At 39.8% G+C, this 21,894-nt stretch overlaps 1 protein-coding gene across 2 annotated transcripts in view; it reads right to left on the bottom strand.

Moving 5' to 3' along the window:
- Positions 1–21,894, bottom strand: part of CRABP1 (cellular retinoic acid binding protein 1) — a 39,843-nt gene that overhangs the window by 6,096 nt on the left and 11,853 nt on the right. Inside the window, exons 1-3 of one of the 2 annotated variants that reach the window (XM_062000074.1) lie at positions 7,370–7,439; positions 6,677–6,855; positions 4,008–4,121 (exon numbers count right to left, since the gene is read on the bottom strand). In XM_062000074.1, coding sequence (XP_061856058.1) covers positions 4,008–4,121; positions 6,677–6,855; positions 7,370–7,439 — 363 coding nt within the window. Of the gene's footprint in view, positions 1–4,007; positions 4,122–6,676; positions 6,856–7,369; positions 7,440–21,894 lie in introns of those variants that run through there. The other variant, XM_062000075.1, reaches the window with a different exon arrangement.

Here is a 21,894-nt window from a genome sequence, read left to right as displayed (position 1 = left end):
CGTTTTCCATGCTGCAAGGAGCTAAGAAGTAAAGGTAAACTTAAATGGCATCTGAAGGTAAAGAAAACTTTTGCTAACTAAATAGTTTGTTCCCAGCACCTGTGTACCAGGGGACATGATCTGACATGGAAGACCATCACATTGTTTCAAGGTAGTATCTTTGAAGAACATAAGGAATACTTCTGCCAGGGTGCAGGAAAGATTGATAATCATACAGTAATATGGTTTCTATTTTAGCTCTGTGGTAGTCATGACAATTCAACACTTATTCTTTTTTTTTGTTATATGTGATAACAAAAGCATTTTATTTAACATGCTGTGTTGGGGAGAAAAATATGTCTTTTCACTAGAAAAATGTCATAATCAAATGGACCCCTTAGCAATGCAGCATATTAGAACAAAATTACGTGACAAAACTCCAACATTTATGCAGCCAGTATTAGCAGAGTAAAACTCATTCCTCACCCCCTGCCTGTTGCCCCAAGCCTTTTTTCCATTCGTGCCTTAGTCTAACACAGTTTAGATTCCTCCATGCAACTTTTTCCAAATTAGGTATAAGTTTTCTTCATTTCTTCTGCGACTGCATGTAATAGCTAAGAAGGAAACTCAAGACTTTTTGTAAAAATTATTTGGGCAGTGAAACAGGAGTAGAAACTCAGAATATGCATCAGCGTTACAGATTTCCTAAACCACCCCAGAAAAGACAGCCTCCCAGCTGCAGATATCCAGAAAGTCACAAGAATGTGGTTTCTTTCTGCTTATTTAAGGGTCTCTGCCAGAATGGAAATTGGGAAAGCTTACCAAAGCACACCAGAAAGTGTAAAGGAATATAAAATATTTCTTAGGTTAAGTAGGGAGGTTTGAGAAGTGTTAAGATGGGAATTGTTAGAGGTTTGAAGTTATATGGGCAGCAAAAGTGAATGAGAATGTATTTCAGGACCTAAAGGACTCTAACAAACCTGTGAGGGTGGAAAAAGAAAGAATGGAGAAGACAAAGAAAGATCTTCTTCACACTGTGACCTTAGTTTTGAAGAAGATGTAAGTGGAGGTTTGCAGACTCAGATCCAAGCATAAAATAATCTAAGTTTAAACTTTCTTCACTAGAGTGATGAAGACTCAAACACAATTGAGAGATAAGAGATCAAAAGGGTCCTCTCACTAAGAGTTCCTATTCCTATTTTCTTCCCTATTATAGTTGAGGAACATACCTCAGCCAATCCCTTCAGGTAGTTTATATTTCAAAGCCCAAATAATGGTCTGGAGGGAACACTCTGGAGTTATAAAATTGATGGCCTCTGATAAGAAAATGCAGCTTTCTGTTACCCTCTTCTGTCTTCTTCCAAACAATAGAATGCTTTTGCTGCCTCCCAGAATGGTTCATTTTGGCCATCTTAACTTCTCCAAAGGACCAGATACCTCACCACCATTACTCCCAGAAACATCTCATTCATGAGTTTTAGGTGTCAGATATTTTACATACATACATACATAAAAGATGTGTACATTCATTCCAATTAAATGTCATAGGGAGCTTGAAAATATTTGTCCTGAAGTAATGTTCTAACCAAGTAATGTTCTAATATTTAATAAGGCAAAAGAAGCCATTATGTTCCAGAAAAAAAGGTAGGAGAACAAAACCACAGATCATATTAAACAGTAAAAGACAGAGAGAACGATCTGGATCTCGTGGAAGCAAACACTATGTTTTCATGATGAGCACAGTAAAACCATATGTTGCAACCAAAGAACATAGTCCCACCTTACAGGAGAGTGGAAGGGGAGCAGTCTGGGGAATCAGAAACCAGAAAAAATTATTTGGGATCATGATCAGCTACGCATGAGTTCCCAAGGAAGTTAACAAAGTCTTTGCCTGCAATTTGGAATCATTGCAAACATGAACAGGGAGATAAAGTCACCACTACATCAGGTGGTAGTATGGTTGCTAGGAAAACTGTATGTGCAGTTCTGGTGTTCATAGTTTAGAAAGGAAATAGATAAATTGGAGCAGGTTATAGAAGCAATGAAAGAATGATTCAAGGTAAGCTTGCTTTATATTGAAGGACTTAAGCTCTGTTAATGGTTTAGCTTAAGAATAAGATGGTTCTTCTAAGAAATGGCCTAATCAGTGCTATTAAGAGAAGCATTTGCAATAATAAACTTTAGGTACTTTGAGTTCTTTTACACACAGTAAGTAATGACTGGAAGTGATTATGAACGATTTCATAATGATTATGAATGATTATGATTATGAATCTAAACATAAACAGATAAGAAAAATTTTAATGACAAGGAAATTAACGGCAGCAGAACAATTAGTGAAAGTTGTGACTGAGTTCCTATAACTGGAAATATTTTAATGAGAGGGATGATTTTCTAATTGCTATCCTAATTTGAAAAATAAAAATTCAGAAAAGCCTAACAGACTGTATTACACAAGAAAAAAGTTGGGTGGCTTTATAACCTTTGAATTGTTTTTTTCTTAATCAACCTGATTCTTGTTTCCCAGCAGGGTAAGTTCACATTGCTGATTGCAGGAGGCAATTGTATTATGACTGGTTTTCTTGCTTTGCTTAGAGCAGTCCACTTAATTTAACAGCTGCCCCACTACGTGTTGCTTAAACCGTAAACTACAGCGATATATTGTTAGAAAGATGGAAAAATATATAAAGATGTGAAGCAAACATCAAAGTACTTTGCCTTCTAAAGTTTCTTGATAACATAAAGAGTTCCAGCGGTTGAGTCAAAAGAAACTATCTAGAATCAGAGTATTCATTCAACAGAAACACTGTTAACTCACTTCCTCATAAGGGGTGGGTGAACGGTTCTAAGATGTCTGGAATAATATTAACACCTTAAGAGCTTTTTGTTTATACTTGGTTAGGTTAGAGTTGTGGTTTTGTTTAAGATGCAATCTTAAAAATAGAGCTCCAACTGCTTTAGGGAAACACTGGGGAGCTTGTTTGTCTTTTAAAGTGCAGAGGTTCAGTTAGTGTGGTAGTTTGAAACAAAACCTCCCCGCTTTGATGTTTTCTTACACGTCACTCCAGCAGCCTGTCTTTCATGCCCAAACTGATGAGGCGTAACAGTCTAATCAACTATCTATCCATAATTCACTAGTAAAGAACATGTGCAATAAAATGATTCTGAACTCAAGCTGAACTGTGCTACTTGTAACCTCAGAGAAACTGTGTCTTTATCCAATTTTGGATATTGTAGAGGAACTACAAGGGAAAGACGCAATGAAAAGAACTCAGCTTTAACAGAAATACATACCATATAAATAAATAAGCTGCACATGATTCATGGCATAGGTGATGAGGCAGTTGCAGAGGTGCAGCTCAGAATGTCTATAGTAACCATCCTGCCCTATGAAGGGCACACAGGAGTGAGGGGATGTTGGCTGACAGCAAATGTGCCAATCAGGGTATTTATGAGAAGCTCGTGAAGGCTATTCTGAACCAGATTCAGAGATGATCAAGGAATTAGGGAAGGTGGCACAGATGGGGAGGAACTGCACATTCTTCCTAAACAAAATGAGATTATAGCATGCTAACAATATGCCACATCTTTCCTGCTATCCACCATATGATTGCGGAAAAACAGCAACATTATGCACATGCCTAAAAAAGACAGTTCTCTGGAATAAGGTCAAATGCCTTGATTGTACTTTCACCAGATAAAACCAGCAACAAATCAAGCAAATTGTTTGGTGGTGGTGTGAATTTAAGGAGCAGAGGTGGCCCCCTTTTGATTATTCTACCAGTGGAAGTACGGCAAAAGTTAGAGCAATCAAATGTGAGAACCTGCAGATATCTGCATTTGTTCTTAAAAAAAAAAAAAGATTGAAAGGAAAAAAGTTATACATGAATTGTACAGTAGAAGATTGTGGAAATGGTAGTTTTCCAGATGGAAAGTAAGATGAAGTAAGGAAAGATAGTAAGTCATGCTATATGGTAACAAAAAACCGATAATATGGTGCATCTATTGAGTGGGTTCAAGTTTCTTACCAAAATCAGCTCATCATTAGCTAATTCTCGAGTCCAGTATGTTTTGGGGCCATCTCCTTCAATAAGAGTTTGCTTGCAAGAGATCTTGTTTTCATTCTCCCAGGTGGCCAAACTCTGCAGGCAAGAAAACCAGTAGGAATAACATTAATTAAATTTCCCAGCAGCATGAGGCAGAGTGACAACAATGAGCAGTAGTGAGAATAATTGCTGCAGTAAAGAAGCAGACAGATAAACGCAAAGGGAAAAGGATATCAGTGGAAAGTGGTGAAATAAAAATCAAGGTGTGAAGGGATGTTTTGAAAATAGGGATATATTAATAACAAGGTAATTGTAAATGTGTCTTTTCAATGAATCTACATTTGCTTACAAATTAAAAAGCCTCCTGGTTTTCATAAAATGCTTGATGTGTAAAAGTATAATTTAAAGACGTGTGATAATGTAGTATTCCCAAGCATCTTTGTACACATGCAGTTTGACCTGACACATTATTTATCACTACAGAGCCTCCTTTGCCTAAAAGCATAAACAATCTTATGTATCATGTTGTGGTCCTAAATAATATGGTATTTGTCACTTATGACCTTTCATGCTACGTGGCACTGTGCCAAGTTAACTGTGTGTTAAACACTTATTGTGCTAACAAACTAGATTAAATCACAACTAAACTCAAGATACTTTGTCAGGATTCAAGTGTTTGCAATATTACTTTTTTAAAGCTGTGGGTCTGGAGATTGAAAAACCCTTATGCATTTTCAAAGCATTTCAATAATGACTAGGAAACCACTGAAAAACTTTTAAAAAAAACAAACCATAGGATTTTGTTTAGCTTTCACAAACAGGCAAATCCTGGCTGTTGCCTTTAGTTCTAGCACTGAACTACTATTCCATAGTGTAATGGAACAGCTGTGCAGGATACCCTGTAATGAATGTGCAAGTAATCGCTTTATAACTAGCACATGGGAGACATTCATTAGTCTGTGATCATATACATATACATATATGTGTGTGCATATATATACATAAATTCAAGTTAACATTTCTCAGACTGTCCAAGGGGAAAAATATTTACTTTGATTTAAAATTATCTGTTTATAAAGATTTTTTTCAAAACAATATTTTTAAGCCAACAAGCCATCTCAAATGGCAGTTACAGAAGCTGTGCCTTGCAGTACAACTACCTATGACTCGCTCTTTGTCTCTGTGAACAATGGATCAAGTTAGTTGGCGGAACAAAACCCTCCACCTCATAAAGTATATAAAAATCTATCACCAGTCAGTAATTTTGCCAGATATTGCAAATTACATTCTGAAATACTACTTTATTATCTGTCAGTTTCTGCTCTGTGGCCACATCTTGATCTATACACACAGCAGTACAACTTATTCCTGAGAGTGGACTATAAATAATTTCCAACACATGGAAAAAATTTACTGCTTCACAAAACACATTTCTTTCACATTTTTCCAACTTTCATAGCTTACAGCCGTAATTATTGTTTTTCCATCTGCAGCAATAAATCCTTGTCTAGAAGGTGGGTCACATTTATTGTACATGCATTATGCATGAAGACACTAAAATATTACTTTTGCCAAACAAGATGAATTGGCAAAGCCAGCAACATTTCCTGAACAAACTGCTAAATACACAGTAACTCTTCCTAGAAATCAAGTGGATGTTCTAAAAGTTCACTGACTCTTAGAATCTGCCTCTCTTTTTTATAAATTTAATTTCATAGCAATTGCACCCGAGACAGAAAGTTCTGAGTTTTTAGTGGTGCACATGGCCTCAGAAGCTGGCTCAAGAATATGTACTTCTAAGTGTGAGAGTAAAGTGCCTGAGGAAAGGATAACATGCTTTTGATAACTTTTCAAAAGACAGCTATGATCACAGCCCAGTTCTCCAATATCTTAGATCCCATGTATCCACCAGGGAGAAAGCAGTCAGATGCCGCCAACGTAAGCCTCCCTCCATAGAAATTATTACAAATGGAGAAGATCAGGGGCTCACACACAGAATCAAGCCCCAAATACCCCACTAAACGCCCTCTAGTGCACTTCTGCACAAGGAGATGGTGTAATTATGGCTGGTATAACACTAGCTGAAATTCTGTCTTACACTGTTGAAAACTTATCTGATCAGCCAACTGAGACATGCATTTGAAAGGGAAAGAAAGAGGATTTCATCCCAAAATACTAATATTCTGCAGTCCTGCTTGTGAACTCTGATGATTCAGTTTAGGACAAAAGGTGTGCCGGATTTGAGCACTAAATCCTGACTCCTGACATCTCTCTTGCTCCCCCCCATTCCCACCATGTTCCCATCTAGGACAAAGGCTGGGGAGAACTTTCACTGCAGCTGAGATCTCCAGGGGAGAGAAAAGTAAAAAGTGCTGGACAAAAGCTTGCCAGCCAAGGAGACAGCAAGCAGATACTCTAGCTCTGCCTTTGGGACCTGACACGCTCTGTTGTCTTCAGATTTCAGTTTTACCCCGCAAAAGGCAGAATATTGGACAAGGGACAAGAGTAGCAGCAGCCACCAAGAACCCCCAAAGAGTGTTTCTGGAAAAAGGGTCTGGGGACATAGGCAGCAGATGTGTTTGCCCCATCTACAAAGAAATTGGTAACAATGCATGCACACACACACTCTCCCCTCACAGCTCGCCTCCTACCCTGCACTTTCGTCCATCCACTGTCTCCTCCTCAAAGCTCTCCCCGATTTTGAAGTTGATTTCAGTGGTGCGGACTGTGGTGGAAGTTTTGATGTAGAACTGGTCTCCATCCTGGCGGATCTCCACGTGGGGCTTGGAGGCAGCAGCCACCGCCACCTTCCTGAGCATGGCATTGACACCTGGGTGAAGTGGAAAAGAAGCAGAGCTTGAAGTCGGCACCCATATCCTAGGCTGAGCTCGTCACGCAGATATGGGGTGCCGAGAAGCCGGCGGCGACCGCAGCAGGAGCGCGGCCCCGGGCCACCGCGCCTAACCCTGCGGAGAAGCCGCGGCAGGAGCTCTGCACCCAGGCCAAGAGCGGGCTCTCGCAAGGAACCCCGTGGCGGAACGCGGCAGGAGCCGCCGGGCCAGCGGCAGCCGAGATCGCCGCCGTAGGACCACGGGCGCTCGCAGGTGAGGCTCTGCCCGCGCCCTTCCCGCCACGGCCGCTCCCCGGGCAGGGCTCCCAGCCTTCCCCCGCGCCGGCGGGAGGCTCTGCTGCCCGCGGCCGCCGCACGGAGCTCTCCCGGGTGCCTGGCCCTGGACGCACCGGGCTCGCCAGCGCGGCTCTGGCTGCAGTCTCCCGCATTCCCCTCCCGCGGGACACAGCCCAGGGTTGCCCGCTGCCCGGCGCCGGGCTCTCCCGCGCCTCACCCAGCGCCTTGAGGAGCTCGTCGAAATTCTCGCTGCTCCTCATCTTCCAAGTGCCGGCGAAGTTAGGCATGGTGGGGCGGGCGCTGCGGACGGCGGCGGGGACGCGGCGCTGCTGCTGCTCTCTCTCCTGCTCAGGCACCTTCTGAGCGAGGCGGACCGCGGCGGCGGCGGCGGCTGCGAGAGCGGGTCACACCCACCCGCCGCCCACCCTTTCCCCCGGGGCCGGCAGCACACCGCCCGGCAGCCGCCCCCCTCCCTGCCACCGCCCGTCCATCCATCCGTCCCTCCAGCCATCCCTCCATCCATCACTCACTGCCCGCATGCCTTGCAGCCTGCTAGCTACCTCCTGGGGTTTCCCAGGAAAAGAAGAGCCTGATTGTCACCTGTCCCACAGCTGGGGTGGAGACTGAGAAAGAACAGTGCCTATGGCATCACCAGCTTTTATGGAAGAGCACATCGAGCTATTTGACTTTTATTTAAATGAATATCTCTGCACTAAAGGTTTGAGTGCTACTCTGTGCTTTTCAGACTTTCTGTGATCATTTCTGTTGTCTTTGTGTTGAAATCCCTCAGTTTCAGGTCAAAGGTGATAACGTTCCTTATTGCAGCTGATTTGTACACGATTAAGATTAACAGAATTTGGTGGGTTAACGAATATGGCATTTTTCTGCTGCTGTTGTGCATCAGGAAATACTCAAGACATTCAGAGTTCTGTGAGTTCCCACTCATAACAGAGCCAGATGTATTTTAATTATAGGAAAACCCTTGCTGAGCTAGCTTCATGGTACGTTCACAACCATTCTTCACTTGTTAGACTCACTCTGTAAAATGAACAAGTTGGTTACTTGAGGTATGTGTAAAACATGTTCACTCCTGGAAAATGTATAGCTCTGGGAGTTACTTTAGCCATATGTTAGGCAGGATTCTCCAGTTCCTGTATGCTGAAATTTGCTCTCATTTCTTACCCCAAGAAGAATTTTATGTAAGAACCATAGAGCAGAACCAAATACTTATCTGTTGAGAGTCACTCTTTTTCTAGTGAGTTTTTTTTGTCCTCTCTTATCAGGAGGACACTCTGGAGACATAAAATAGTTCTTTAACTGAAATATTTGGATGGAAAATGTGGGTTTTTCCAGGAAATTAAAATTTCAGTGAGAAATATGTTTTCAATAACAGGATTTCTCTAAAAAAACCCAAACCCAACAACAACATAACACAACATGAAACAATTCTGGTTTTAGTAAATGACAAAAGAATTTATCCCCATCTGTTTCAAGATTCCCAATCACCTAAAGAATCCTCAAAAACAAAAGCAAAAAAACCAAAAACCAACAAAATGTGGGAAAAAAACCACAAACCCACAAAACATTACCTTGTTGCAGATAGTTTCAAGTCTTACAAATAAAAACCTGCAGGCCTAGCAAACCCATACCAAGTCTGTGTTCTGCTCCGAAACAGTGAAGGAAAAAAACATGCTCAGCCCCTTACTTCCAACTTCCCAAGTGCACAACTGAAAACATACTACCACAGTCCAGACTTGTTTCCTGCAGAGTGCATCTACATGGAGGCCAGTTAAAGTGATATGGTTCACTTTTTGCAGGACAAAGTCCTGAGATACCTGTGACAGTATGGGTTAGCATAAACTAGATAGGATTCATCTATCTCTTGCACTCTTGCATCCTAGAGTGCTGAGGGAGCTCACTTGATGTGGTCACTAAGTCGCTCTCCATCATTTTTTAACAACCATGGTGGATACGCAAGATGCCTGAGGACTGGAGAAAGGCCAATGTCATGCCAGTCTTCAAAAAGGGTAGGAAGGATGACCTGGGAAACTACAGGCCAGTCAGCCTCACCTCCATCCCTGGAAAGGTGATAGAACAACTCATCCTGAATGTCATCACTAAACACGTGAAGGAAAAGATGGTCAGCAGGGGGAGTCAACATGGATTCACCAAGGGGAAATTCTGTTTGATGAACCTGATAGCCTTCTATGAGGGTATAACCAGCTGGCTAGATGAGGGGAGAGCAGCAGATGTCATCTACCTTGACTTCAACAAGGCTTTTGACACTGTCTCCCATAACATCCTTATCGAAAAGGTCAGGCAGTGTGGCTTAGATGAGTGGACAGTGAGATGGATCAAGAGCTGGCTGAATGACAGAGCCCAGAGAGTGGTGATCAATGGCACAGAGTCAAGATGGAGGCCTGTGGCCAGTGGAGTTCCACAGTGATCAGTTCTGGGGCCAGTCTTGTTCAACATCTTCATCAATGCCCTGGATGAGGGGACAGAGTGTACCATCAGCAAGTTGGCTAATGACTGGGAGGACTGGCTGATTCCCAAGAAGGCTGTGGTGCCATTCTCGACAACTGCAGAGTCCTGCATCTGGGAAGGAACAACCCCATGCACGAGTACAGGATGGGGTTTGACCTGCTAGGGAGCAGAGAGACCTGGGAGTCCTGGTTGATAATAAGCTAACCATGAACCAGCAATGTGCCCTCGTGGCCAAGAAGGCCAATGGCATCCTGGGATGCATCAAGAAGAGTGTGGCCAGCAGGTCGCAGGAGGCCCCTCTACTCTGCCCTGGTGAGGCCTCATCTGGAGTCCTATGTTCAGTTTTGGGCTCCCCAGCTCAAGAGGGACAGAGAACTTCTGGAGAGAGTCCAATGCAGGGCCACCAAGATGATCAGGGGACTGGAACATCTTCCTTATGAGGAAAGGCTGCAGGAACTGGGGCTGTTTAGTTTGGAGAAGAGGAGACTGAGGGGAGATCTTATTAACATTTATAAATATCTAAAGGGTGGGTGTCAGGAGGTTGGGGCATCTCTTTTTTCTGTTATATCCAGTGACAGGACAAGGGGTAATGGAAAGAAGCTCAAACACAAAAAAAATCCATTTAAATGTAAGAAAAAACTATTTCACTGTGAGGATGAGGGAGCCCTGGCACAGGCTGCCCAGGGAGGTCGTGGAGTCTCCTTCTCTGGAGGTTTCCTATATGACCTGATCTAGGTGGACCTGCTTGAGTAGGGCGGTTGGACTAGATGATCTCTAAAGGTCCCTTCCAATCCCTACCATTCTATGATTCTATGATCTCTACTTGAGAAAATAAATCATCTCAGATGATTTTAAGGGGAGACAATTTATTGTTTAAAAGATTGTTTAAGTTCCTCAACTACAATTTGCTGCACCACTGGTATGAACAAGGATATTCCAGTAGATGTTAGCTGTGAGAATGTTTCTAAGATGTAGGAGTTGTTTTCTAGGTGTTGGACTGTGGCCATTAACCTATTTCATGAAGACTAGAAGAGAGCCTCTCCATCTAGAAAGTGTGCAAGCTAGAAAGAACAATTGCCTTTGTGCAAGAAAGGCTCTATTCTGCAATGGTTGTATATTGAAATATCCTAAATACATAGCTATAAAATTACACTTTTATTTACACAATAATCTTATCTAAAGACTGTGAGTTACTGATCCACCTCTACAGTATGGTTTCTAAAACAAAACCCCAGGTACACTTTAGGGTGTCTACCTGGCTATATCTGGTTATTTGTACATATTCCCACCTTATTTATACATAGAGGCAGTTTCCTTCAAGCACTGTATACTGTGGACTCACCAACTGTTTAGAATTAGACCTTGAAGTTTAACCACAGAAGGAATTGTCCTTCTCTGAGATTGAGGGGCCATTGTTTCTAGCACAACCTGGAGATAGGCATATGCATTTCCAGAGCCAACATCCTCCCTCTCACCAGTATTGCTTCACGTGTATCCAGTCGTTGAATTGATTGCCAGCAGTCATTATTGTTTTCCCTCTGAGTTACTTTTTCTTTTGTATCCTTTTGGTATGCTTCTTCCCTTTCCTCTGAAATCATTTATGTTTTCCTTTTCTATGTGTTTCTCTGGCTTTACTAATTACTTTGAAAGTCGGCAGGAGTTGAACTACAAATTCATAATGAGCCTAACTTCACTCCAACAAAAGTTTAAAAGCAGAACAGCTTTTGTATTCCAGTCCCTTAAGACAGATAAAATTTGCTGAGAAAAGATGGTCTTTTTGCTTTTCTATTTTATATTTTACAAAAATATTGTGGATTTTAATCCCATTGCACTGTGGAATACAAATCCCCACTTAGACTGCTAAGGCAACAGAGATGTAACTTAAATGGCAACAAATTCACATGGCTCACGTACTAGTTACATCAATTTACCATGCATAGATTAGTAAGGAAATAAAACTCTGTTAAGAGCTGAGTTTCTATTTCACAAGCCGTGATCATATCAGTTACCTCAATGCTACTAGATTCATTTGCATGCTGAACTTTATGGAGGAAAGGGAAGAAAAAGATAAGGAAGAACATAGGAAAAGAAGTTTAAAGGAAAGGAAAACAGAGACATAAAGAACATAGCACTGTTATAATCTTTAAAAAGTGGGGACAGAATGTGAATTTGGATCACTTTACTGCATGTCTTGGACCACTCAAATGGAGGACAGAAATAATTTTACTATGGCAGATATGACTCAAATCTCTACTTTTATAAAGTGAAAGTAGTGCCACTGAGATCAGAAAGCTATACTGATTTATATCAGCTGAGAATATTGCCCATGGATTTTAACCCTCTTCATAGATTCTTATCCTAGCACACCAACAATAGGAGATGTTTATCAGGTCATGTTGATATAACCCAGACTAAAAAGCACTTTTACTTTCAACCTCCTTCTGTATATAATTTCCTCATTAACGTTATGGAAAACAGTTTGATTTTCAAAACATCCCCCTCAGCACTTTTTCCCTTTGGCATTTATTTTATTTACCTGAATCCCCTAAGGTTGATCTTTCCCTGCAGATGGGCCTAATTAATCTTCCCAACAGTGCCCCTAAGACAAAAGAAAGTAATATATCTACAGATGGGACCAGAGCACTCCATCATCCATCCAAATAAGTGACCAGTAATGTGACCAAAACTATCCCCTTGAGGTTACTGACTGACCACTGTGAAGTCACACAAAGCTCAGCGTAAACAATAAATTTTATTTACTAAGGTGGTAGCCTAGAAAAAAAAAGATTGGTTTAAGGGAGAATATAATAAATTATTTTTGACACAAATAAATTATACAACTGAAGGCAAATTGCCCTCATAAATTTATCTGCCAAATGAATTTACAATAGGCCTCTAGCATGACAATAGGTGAAATTTAATACAAATGTATGCAGAATAAACAGCATTTCTGCAGTGTTGCCTTTGTATCTTCTCCTGCACTCTCATTAAGCTGAAAGAAAGTGGGTACAGTATTCCCAAGCTAAAACGCTAGAGGGATTTCCAGTCCCAAGTTGTTGAGACCTAACTAACAGGAATGTAAATGAAGTCTTGCATTGTTAATAGTGGACAGTAAAGTACTTGTTAGTTTTATCTCCATTAAGAGAAATAAATATTATCATCTTAATTCCTTCCCTATAATATTTCCTGTCAAGGGGAACTAGCTGATCCATGTTCTTTTCCACAGTCAGGCTGTAAGCTGACCACCTGCTCTTTCTAGCTTCTTTTCTGAACTGCTACAAAAATACAATAAAATTGAGAATTGTTTTCTTAACCAAAGTAAAACTTGCTGCTTTTACTCTGACAAAAAAGGAGTTTGATTGTCATTTCACTTGAGCATTACTTCTGCAGACTGCTGAGCAATTTGATCATGATCCAGCAAAGTGTAGCAGCAATACTAGTAACATAATAACTATGAACTGTGTTTCAGAGGTGCTCATGGGTGTGCTTTCCTGGGCCAGTACCAGAAAAAACCCACAAATATCAGTGGAGAGGAAAATCAAAGTTGCTCAGTCTCAGACTAATATTCTGTCTGTAGTATAAATTAGTTTAGATCACTGCTTTGGAAAACCACTTAAAAAGTGCTGAATAGTTGTGCAGAAGGGTCATACTGAATTACCGACATCCAATATAGAGTTTTAGTAGCTGGACCTTTTAACACACATGCACAGAATATGAGCACTGACAGAGAGTGTTAGGAACATAAGTGACATTACCTTCCGTCCAAACTGGCCGGTTATTGCCAGCTGCCTTGAACAATTCCTGACTCCCAAAAGTCCGATTCTGCATGTGGCTTGGCAGAGGAAAGGGAGTTACCAGTCCCCAGGCTCCCTTGGTTCAGATATAGGAACAGCAGAAAGTAACAGTTTTGAAGCAACATTAACAATCTGCCAGGTTTAAAATATAGTCTTGTAGGACCAGGGAAAAATCTATTCACATGATTAAAAAGGGCTGTATATTTTATTAGGTAATGTACTTCGGGGAAAAAAAAAAAGTAAAAAAGAATTTATTGGTTTTCAGAATCCATGCCAGCTGAGAGTGGCCTGGAGGTGAGAGTCATTCTCTGTGAAGAGCCTTATGCAGATTTTAATGGATTTTTTGTGAATCTTTGAATCCAAAAGTGGATCTCTGAATGAACACCCTGGAAAATCTCAATGGATTTTTAACAAAACAGTAAATAAGATTCTCATCTCCTTTTCTCTTTCCCCAGCTTATCCTTTACTGAAGGAAGCTAAATGAAATAGTTTATCCAGACTGATTCAACTCACTTTGGAGATGCCTCCATTCAGCCCAATGCCTTTGTTTCAGACAAGATAATGAACAGCTCTTTAAGCAGAAAAGTCGCTAGGCAACCTAAGGCAAGGGCTAGGCTAGGAGAGGAGATGATCTGAGGAAGGAGCTTCCTGGGCTCCTGAGAATGGGACACACTGATCTATCTCTAGGAAGTAAACTCGAGCCATCTCCAAGCCAAATATGCTTTCACAGGTATGTCCAACAGTCAGGGATGAAGTTACTGTTCCCCTATCAGAGGCTTTAAAATAAATACCTCACATGATGCATTTAATAGATGTCTCCAGATGTGCAGATAGGCAAGAGACAGAGATATTGATAAAGCAGCTTTTAAGACCCAACCTTTCCTTTGAGCTATGTCGGAAAGTTTCCCTATGTCATTACAACAAGTATCTGAAAAATGAGAGCAGTGCTCTGTGTGTTACACAGCCTTGGTTTGATATTTCAGGTTGTGACACTGATTAAGTTTGGTGGTTAAACTGGAAACACTCTTCATAATTACTAATATAGGAAACTTGTTTCTTTCTCATGAAGGGGTTATCATGACATTAGAAATCAGTGATTTTCATGGAGGTTTTCAGGAACTCTGCAATTCTCATTTGCTTGAACAAAAAGCATTAATAAAGCTCTAGCTGTCAATATAAAAGTAATCAAACTGTGTCAGCTCTTCTCTGAAGACAGCACAGGTCTATTAAGATTTACTTACTAGGGCAGATGGACCAAGCTGATGCATGGTCATTGGAGACTCTTAAAGGATCTTTGTCTCCAGGGACTGAGGACCATGTTATCTGTTCCAAATGTCCAGAAGAAGAATGAGTGAATTCAAAGAATATATTCTCATTTAGGTCTGGGCTAAACTCCCAACAGGGCCATGCCCTGAAGCTATAAAGGCCATGCCATTTGCACAATCCTAGGTTTTACTTTGGTGCCCTGACCTTTGTGTATATGCTAAATTCAAAAGCTTTCCACTACATCTGGCAGATAAAATGAAGAAAATTCATTTTCCCTTTCCTAACAAAACAGAGTGTTAGCATTCCACATAAATTAGAACTAGGAAATAGGGATCTCATCTGTTAATTCAATTTAAAATTCAAAATGTTTTGGAAAGGCTTTTCATTAGCCCATTTCAAAGCAACAGTAAGTCTAAGAGTTTGGAGTTAGTCTGTAACAATATAAACAATTATCATTTTACTAGTTCTAGTGAAGATATGACAATTTATACTATCAGAAGATGATGTCCAGAAATATGTAAATAGTAGGTATTCTAACTCCTACCAATTCTTCTCCTGTCTTTGATTTGTCCTGCTAAACTTTGCTCTGAAAATTACCTTGAGTACAACAGCTCCTTCCATTGTTAACCCTCTGACCTTCTAAACTAACATCCTTTGCTCTTTCTAGTTCAGAAGGTTTCTGGGTCTTATTAACTAAACAGGCCAAGTGATGGTTCCCAACTGAAACCAGAGTCTCTGACAAGGAGGTCATTGTTTTCCAGGCTTCCTCTCTAGTACTAGATCTGCAGATCTCAGACTGAAAAGGAATAATGCAGACATTCTTTGTCTAAACATTATCTGGAAAGCATCAAGATAACTCAAGCCACTTCCTCATCAATTAAGATTAGAAGGTTCATCTCCAGGGACCTAAGTGATTATGGCCACAATTTTCAAACTTGGATGCTGAAATTTGTAGAAAACTATATGATGAGGTCTCTAAATAAAAGATCCTTGGTCTTCAGAATTAATAATTTGAACATCCATTGATGCCAGCACAAGGAGAAGGTCTTAAAATCGCAATATTTTTACTTATGTGCCTCACTTTATGCTTAGATTAATAGCTGAAAGCAATAACATTTAGAAAGTATGAACAAAATTCTCAAAAGAAAATTTTATATTTAGGTCTCTAAATTTATAGTTTAGGATACATGTGATTTTCAGAGGCACTTATGAGCAAAATACCTGTTTTTGAAAAGTCTTATGCTTTAGACATAAAACATTAGACATTATGCTTTATGCTTTAGACATAAAAAGTCTCATGTTCTGAATAGCTGTAGAGGTTGAGAGATCTTAATATAATACATCCTGGAAAAGCAGAAATTCTGGATGAGATACAGGAGCACATTACTGGGGGCTTCAGTACCTTAGGAGCAGCAGCCATATTTTTACATTCATGCAACCCATTAGTATGAATAAGTAAATCTCTACAGAATTTATCTCTTCTTTCTCAAGAGCACTTTTCTGAAAAGAACGTATTAAAATCTAAGAAATGTATTCTCTGCATCTCAAAATGTCTTTGAACTCCTCTTTAAAGATAAGGGCAGTAAATCTACTGAATTTTCTCCCATTAGCACCACCTAGTGCAGACCATGCTTCATGCCACGGCACCAACATGCAGCTCTTCCATCTGTACCCCAAAAGCATTCAGCCTTGAACAGTTTTCTATGAGTATCTTCTATCAATAATGTTAACAGGAAAAACATGGGAGAAGAACAGGATATTATGTCAGGCAATTTCAAGGTATCAGCTCTGAAAGTAAGGCCAGGTGAAATACTACAACTGAATTTCAGGAGGGTATTTTCATAAAAGCTGATATACAAACAATAGAACGTTTTACATAGGTACACCATTGAAAAGGAACTGTAAAGGTTCAACTTGTTTGTGCTGATGCAATCTTTCTACTTTTCAGAACCAAGATGACAGAAAAGTGGGCCACAGTGAAGCTGCAGGGATGTTTACATTTCTGTTTTAAGGTAATATTGGTTTAGTTCACAAAGAGCATCAACATCTTTCCATTTCAGAAATCTAAACAGCTATCCCAAACCACAGATTTCACAGCAAAAAGCTAAACATTTCCTTTTAAACATCATTTATTGTGGGACACTGAATAAAGAGTACTCTCCTCATCTGAACTCAATTTCTGCCAGCAGAATGTCAGCTGGCTATGGCTTTCCAAACCATAGGGATTCTCCCTTTATAAGAGAGAAAAAAGAAAAGGAGGAGAAAAAAGAATGGCACTATTTGTTCTATCATTTAGAGTGTTTGTGTCTGGGCAGATAGTTTATAAAAGCAGAAATGTCACTACGTGCACATTTTAAAAGCAATACTAAGCCTACACCCAAAAGAAAAATTCAATAGTTCCATGTAAACAGCCAGACCTAAATCATAAAAAAGCCCACGAACACAGACAACATTAATCTTTTTCAACTATGCACTGTTTTTTAATATTGCGTTAAAAAGGCTCTCCCAAGATTAAAGTCCCCATTATGCCAGATGCTATAGATGTAATTCTGTCTAGATTTTTTTATTCATAAATAATTGTGAATGATACTTTCTTGGCATGGACAAATCAACGTACATATCTGAGACCCAGGTTGCTGAATCTCTGCTTAAATGAAAGCTATAAGACTAAGCAGAATTTCTAAAGAGAAATGGAGTCCATATGTCAGAGATAAAACTTCAGATTGTCACAGCTGGATATGAAAACATTGTAGTACATTGATTAACTTTTATTTTGCTTAATGAGCTAGTATAAAAACTCACTAAGCTGAATGCATTTTCCTTTCTGGAACACGGAGGTTCTGCCGACTTTGAATGGACTCGCTAATGTTTAAATTTGCTTCTGAAATTCTGTGCTTTACTACCATAGCAGTAATGAGAAAAAATACATAGACTAACAAACTTAGAACTTAGACATAGACTTAGAACTTAGAACGAAGGCTACTTTCCCAAACAAAGAGATGTTCCACTATCAGAAGCAAGATTACTGGGAGGGCTGTCCATAATCTAAAGCAAGAGGGAAAGATTGGTAAATGTCGAGGCAACTAAACTGTTTTCAGGAGCTTGTTGTGCTCCAGGAATCCAAACTTGCTGTCTATTAAGGAATGTGGATTTCAATAGACTGTGGTGTGTAAGTGTGGCATAGGTGTGGCACAGGTGGCATAACACCTAGGCAATCAGCTTATGGGATACCAAATACTTCTGCTTACAGATGCCAGATATGGAAGCTGCACCTGCAAATCAAGAAACTGAGGGATAGGAACACTGATCCAATGAACGAACAGAGAACTAGATAAGATTCAGCACTTTGTTTCAGTCACAAGACAATGGTGCTTGTGGGAATAAAGAACTGGTAATTGGCAAAAAAAGTAAACCAACTTTCAGAGTATGAGACTGATTGCTGGTGAACGAGATAATGTTATAGAATGCCCGGTTGCAAGTGGGAGAAGCAGCAGCGTGATAGTGGAAAACAGGCAAAGGCTGAAGGTCAGCAGGATGTAAAAGCAGAAACAGGTATCACGTAACTTTGACAATAAATGAAGGGCTTGCATACAGCAGAGCAGCACTTGCTCATGGCAATGCTCCCCCTTCAGTAATCCTGAGTGAGTTTAGTGTGTTTCAGCATGTTGCCCCAATCCCGGCTGGCCCAAGACTCGCAGGAGCTCCCCTTGCAAGGTGCAGAAGGACAGACTGTGACACCAACTACAATTATCTTTGTCCTTTGTTACACTTGTGAGCAGTTTGCTAGACTTCTCAAGTGACATCAGCAAACCTCTCTGCAAAAGAGCAATACTTTGCTGCTTATGATTTTGAGAAATCCTAGTTTCAGAAACAATATTTGTCTTTGGGAAATGGACTACCCATCATGGAGTTAATAATGAAATATTTACATTAACACGTGAGAAAAATTATAAACTCAAAAACCCAAGGTTCACTATCCTTTTAAGTTAAACAGCTTATAAATGCTTCCTGACCTTCTGCTGTTAGATCAGACCTTCATTCTGATGGTTTATTTCTTGCTTCAGAAAGACACTGTCTGTAGCTGTGATTAGACAGAATATACTTCCACAACATACTCTAATGCACTTCACATGTTTTTTTAGTCTGATGATTGTGACAACATAGTTTGCTCCTGGCTAAAGGTTTCAAATTCTGTTTTATTTGACAGTTCCAAAGGCTTGGTTGTAGTCTGCTCACATGCAGTGAGCGATATGACACTGACTATATATAGTCACTTTGAGTAGGAAGAAACCCCATAAATATATGTAATATATTACTGGCTTAAGCCATTATCTCACACATCTGAGATGACCCACAGAGCCTGTTCAGCTGGCACATATTTCAGATGGAGTTCCCAACCTTGGAAAAAGCTAGGCAAAAACCAGATGAGGTATTTGACCAGTCATACTGTATGATCCTGCTGAGGTTTGTTCATCAAGCTCTCAAATGTCCTTCCTTCCTGTGGATGCAGTGACATTAATTATATTTGACAAGAAGAGTAGGTGGGCCACCATGCTAAATATGAAACAGACTCATAGTGGCAATGAAAAGCGAGACAGGAGCAGAAAGAATAAGTGACACATTAGAAAGACAAATAGGCAGCTGACTACCTATGTGGGACTGTAATTGAAGCAGTACCAGTGGTATGCTTCCTGCAACAAGAATTAAAAGGTCTCGGTACCTTGCAGGACCTGCAACTTTGTTTCAGTTTTTTTTGGCACCGACCTTAGATTTTCCCTGTAAACCCACTAGTAAGTTGGAAAAAAAAGATCTGCACTATGGTCTCCCAATTCTAAATATGTATCAAAAATGGGATGTAAATAGCATGTAAAGCCAGCTAGAATTTATATATCACTAATTAAGTTCATGAAAGCCCTGACTTTTCTATCTAGAAGACTGTTTACTGATGCTTGTCACAGCTCAACAGCAGCACATCAACACTCTAGTTCCAGAATACATGAAAGCCTTTCATTTCCAGGCCTTGGGCACTCATAGCAATAGAAAAGAAGAGGTCATTTATTCATGATATCACTACTTGGTTTGGAGTAGCTCTGCTGGATTGTGATCTCTAGGCACCATGTAATGTACTAGGTGAGAATATCAGGATAACACTGTGTGCTTGTGTAGAAAGATGGTTTTACAAAGCCATCGGGTGTGCAAGACAACACATCAGAATGGATATGTTCTTGGCATCTTCTCCAGGCTAATTTTCACTTGTGGGATGAAAAACAAAAAAAAACCAAAACTATTTGGAATTTTATGAGAAGAATATAAAGAAAAATCATTTTCCTTAGCCTGCAACTTAAAGAACGGTACTGTAGGAATCTAATGTTTCAATGCTATCTATCTGAATGTTATTTTTATGTAAAACTGATACCATTTAAACATGCCACAAAGTAAGAAAACAAAACATACCTGTCTGTGATTTTCCTGCAAATTTCTGTAAATGTAAAGAATTGGAGAAAAAAGATTCTTCTGATATTATTTTCAACTTCTTTATTCTGTGACATGTACGGCCCAGTATATTGTGGATTTTTCTTCAAATTCTCCTTGGAGCCAGCTCTGTCTTATAAGTTTATTTTCAGTTTGGAGATGGGAGGGATGCCTAGTGAATCTTAACCAGAACTACTCATAGCCACTATGGTTATCCATGAGCATGCAGTAGCAGGCTCATGGCTTTTAGTTGTTCCACATCCCCTTTTAGATCTTTGCTAAATAAACAGTAGAAAAAAAAAAAAAATAAGAGAGGTGATAGTAAAGGCAGAGACCAGCAGAAGGACCCTGTGCAGCACCTACTTCAGTTCTAAATGCATTGTGGTATCTCACCAGGGTGCACATTTACATCAACAGCATGAAAGCTAACTCACACTTTTCAATGAGAAGCCAGAACTACAATTTAAAAAGGAAAAATAAAAAGGAAATAAAAGTTTTTAAATCCTTGTTATATCACCATCCTCACAGGAAATCACATCAACAGAATAAGCCTTGGGTCAGAAAACAAAGAAGAGACTACTGCACTTGCATGCTTCCAGAGGAACTCCTGTGGTATAAAGCACGGGGCGGGGGGGCAACGGGGCAGAAATTCAGACTTCCATTGCAGATGCTAACATGGTCCGCTGATTTAGGAGACTGCTATTTCTCAATCACTGAATCAGTTCTGTGACAACTAACTCCTACCAGAATGGATGTCACTATACTGATACCAGAGAACTTCACCTGCCAAAACCCCAAATTAATGTCTTTCACATACATACACTTTTGTATACAATACACAGAAGAGCACAATCCTACAGCTGGAATAATAACATGTTATCTATGAGACTAATTTCATTGTTAAGCAAGTTTTTATAAAAAGGTAGTGTTTTATCTGTAACATTACAAAAATTGAGCTATTTTCTATAATTTTCATTAAATGCCTGTCCCATTCATAGCCAAAAGTACTCTTAAGTGAATGAACTCTTAACACAATTGAAAATGGAGGAATATACTCAAAGGGAAAAGATAAAGAAAGGCAGATAATTACTTATTTGTGCCACTTTCAGAGTTTAAGATGTATTTTTTTTACATCATAGAATCTATATAAACACTATTTTCACCCTACACCATTTAAAAAATAAACTTTAGTAATCTCCAAGTGTTTAGTTACCCTGAAGTAGTTAGTGCCAATTTTCTGAGAAAGCATAATACACACAGAAACAGATCTTTACCCACTATACAAATAAAAAAACCTAAGAGTCTTCATCATGGCAATGAGTTTCAACTTCTGGTCTAGGAAAGTCCAGATCTTGGACTTGAAAGGAGCTCTTTTGTTCAGTGAAACAAATCCAATCATCTCTCAATGACTGCATGAGTCTCCGTGGCCACTAGAGCTACTTCTAGTTTATTTAACAATATTTAATTAAGTCTGCATTAATGCTTATTTTTAAACAGCTGCATCATTACCAGGATTGGCTACTATTAACTGCAAAGAGGCTAGCCCTGGGCACAGGGAGATCAAAGATTAATAAACCATCTTATTGGTTCACCAGTGCAATTTTAAATGTTTCTATATCTGTCTCTGAAAGCTTTCTAAACTAGCTAATGGTGCAGTATTATAGTTCTTATAGTATAACATTTATTTAATTATAGATTTCTTACCCCAGTTATTACAAAACAT

Source organism: Colius striatus, chromosome 7, assembly GCF_028858725.1.
Source record: "Colius striatus isolate bColStr4 chromosome 7, bColStr4.1.hap1, whole genome shotgun sequence".
NCBI classification, from domain to species: Eukaryota; Metazoa; Chordata; class Aves; order Coliiformes; family Coliidae; genus Colius; species Colius striatus.
Note: the sequence above shows the minus strand (reverse complement) of the source record. Positions and strands in the feature narration are given on the sequence as shown.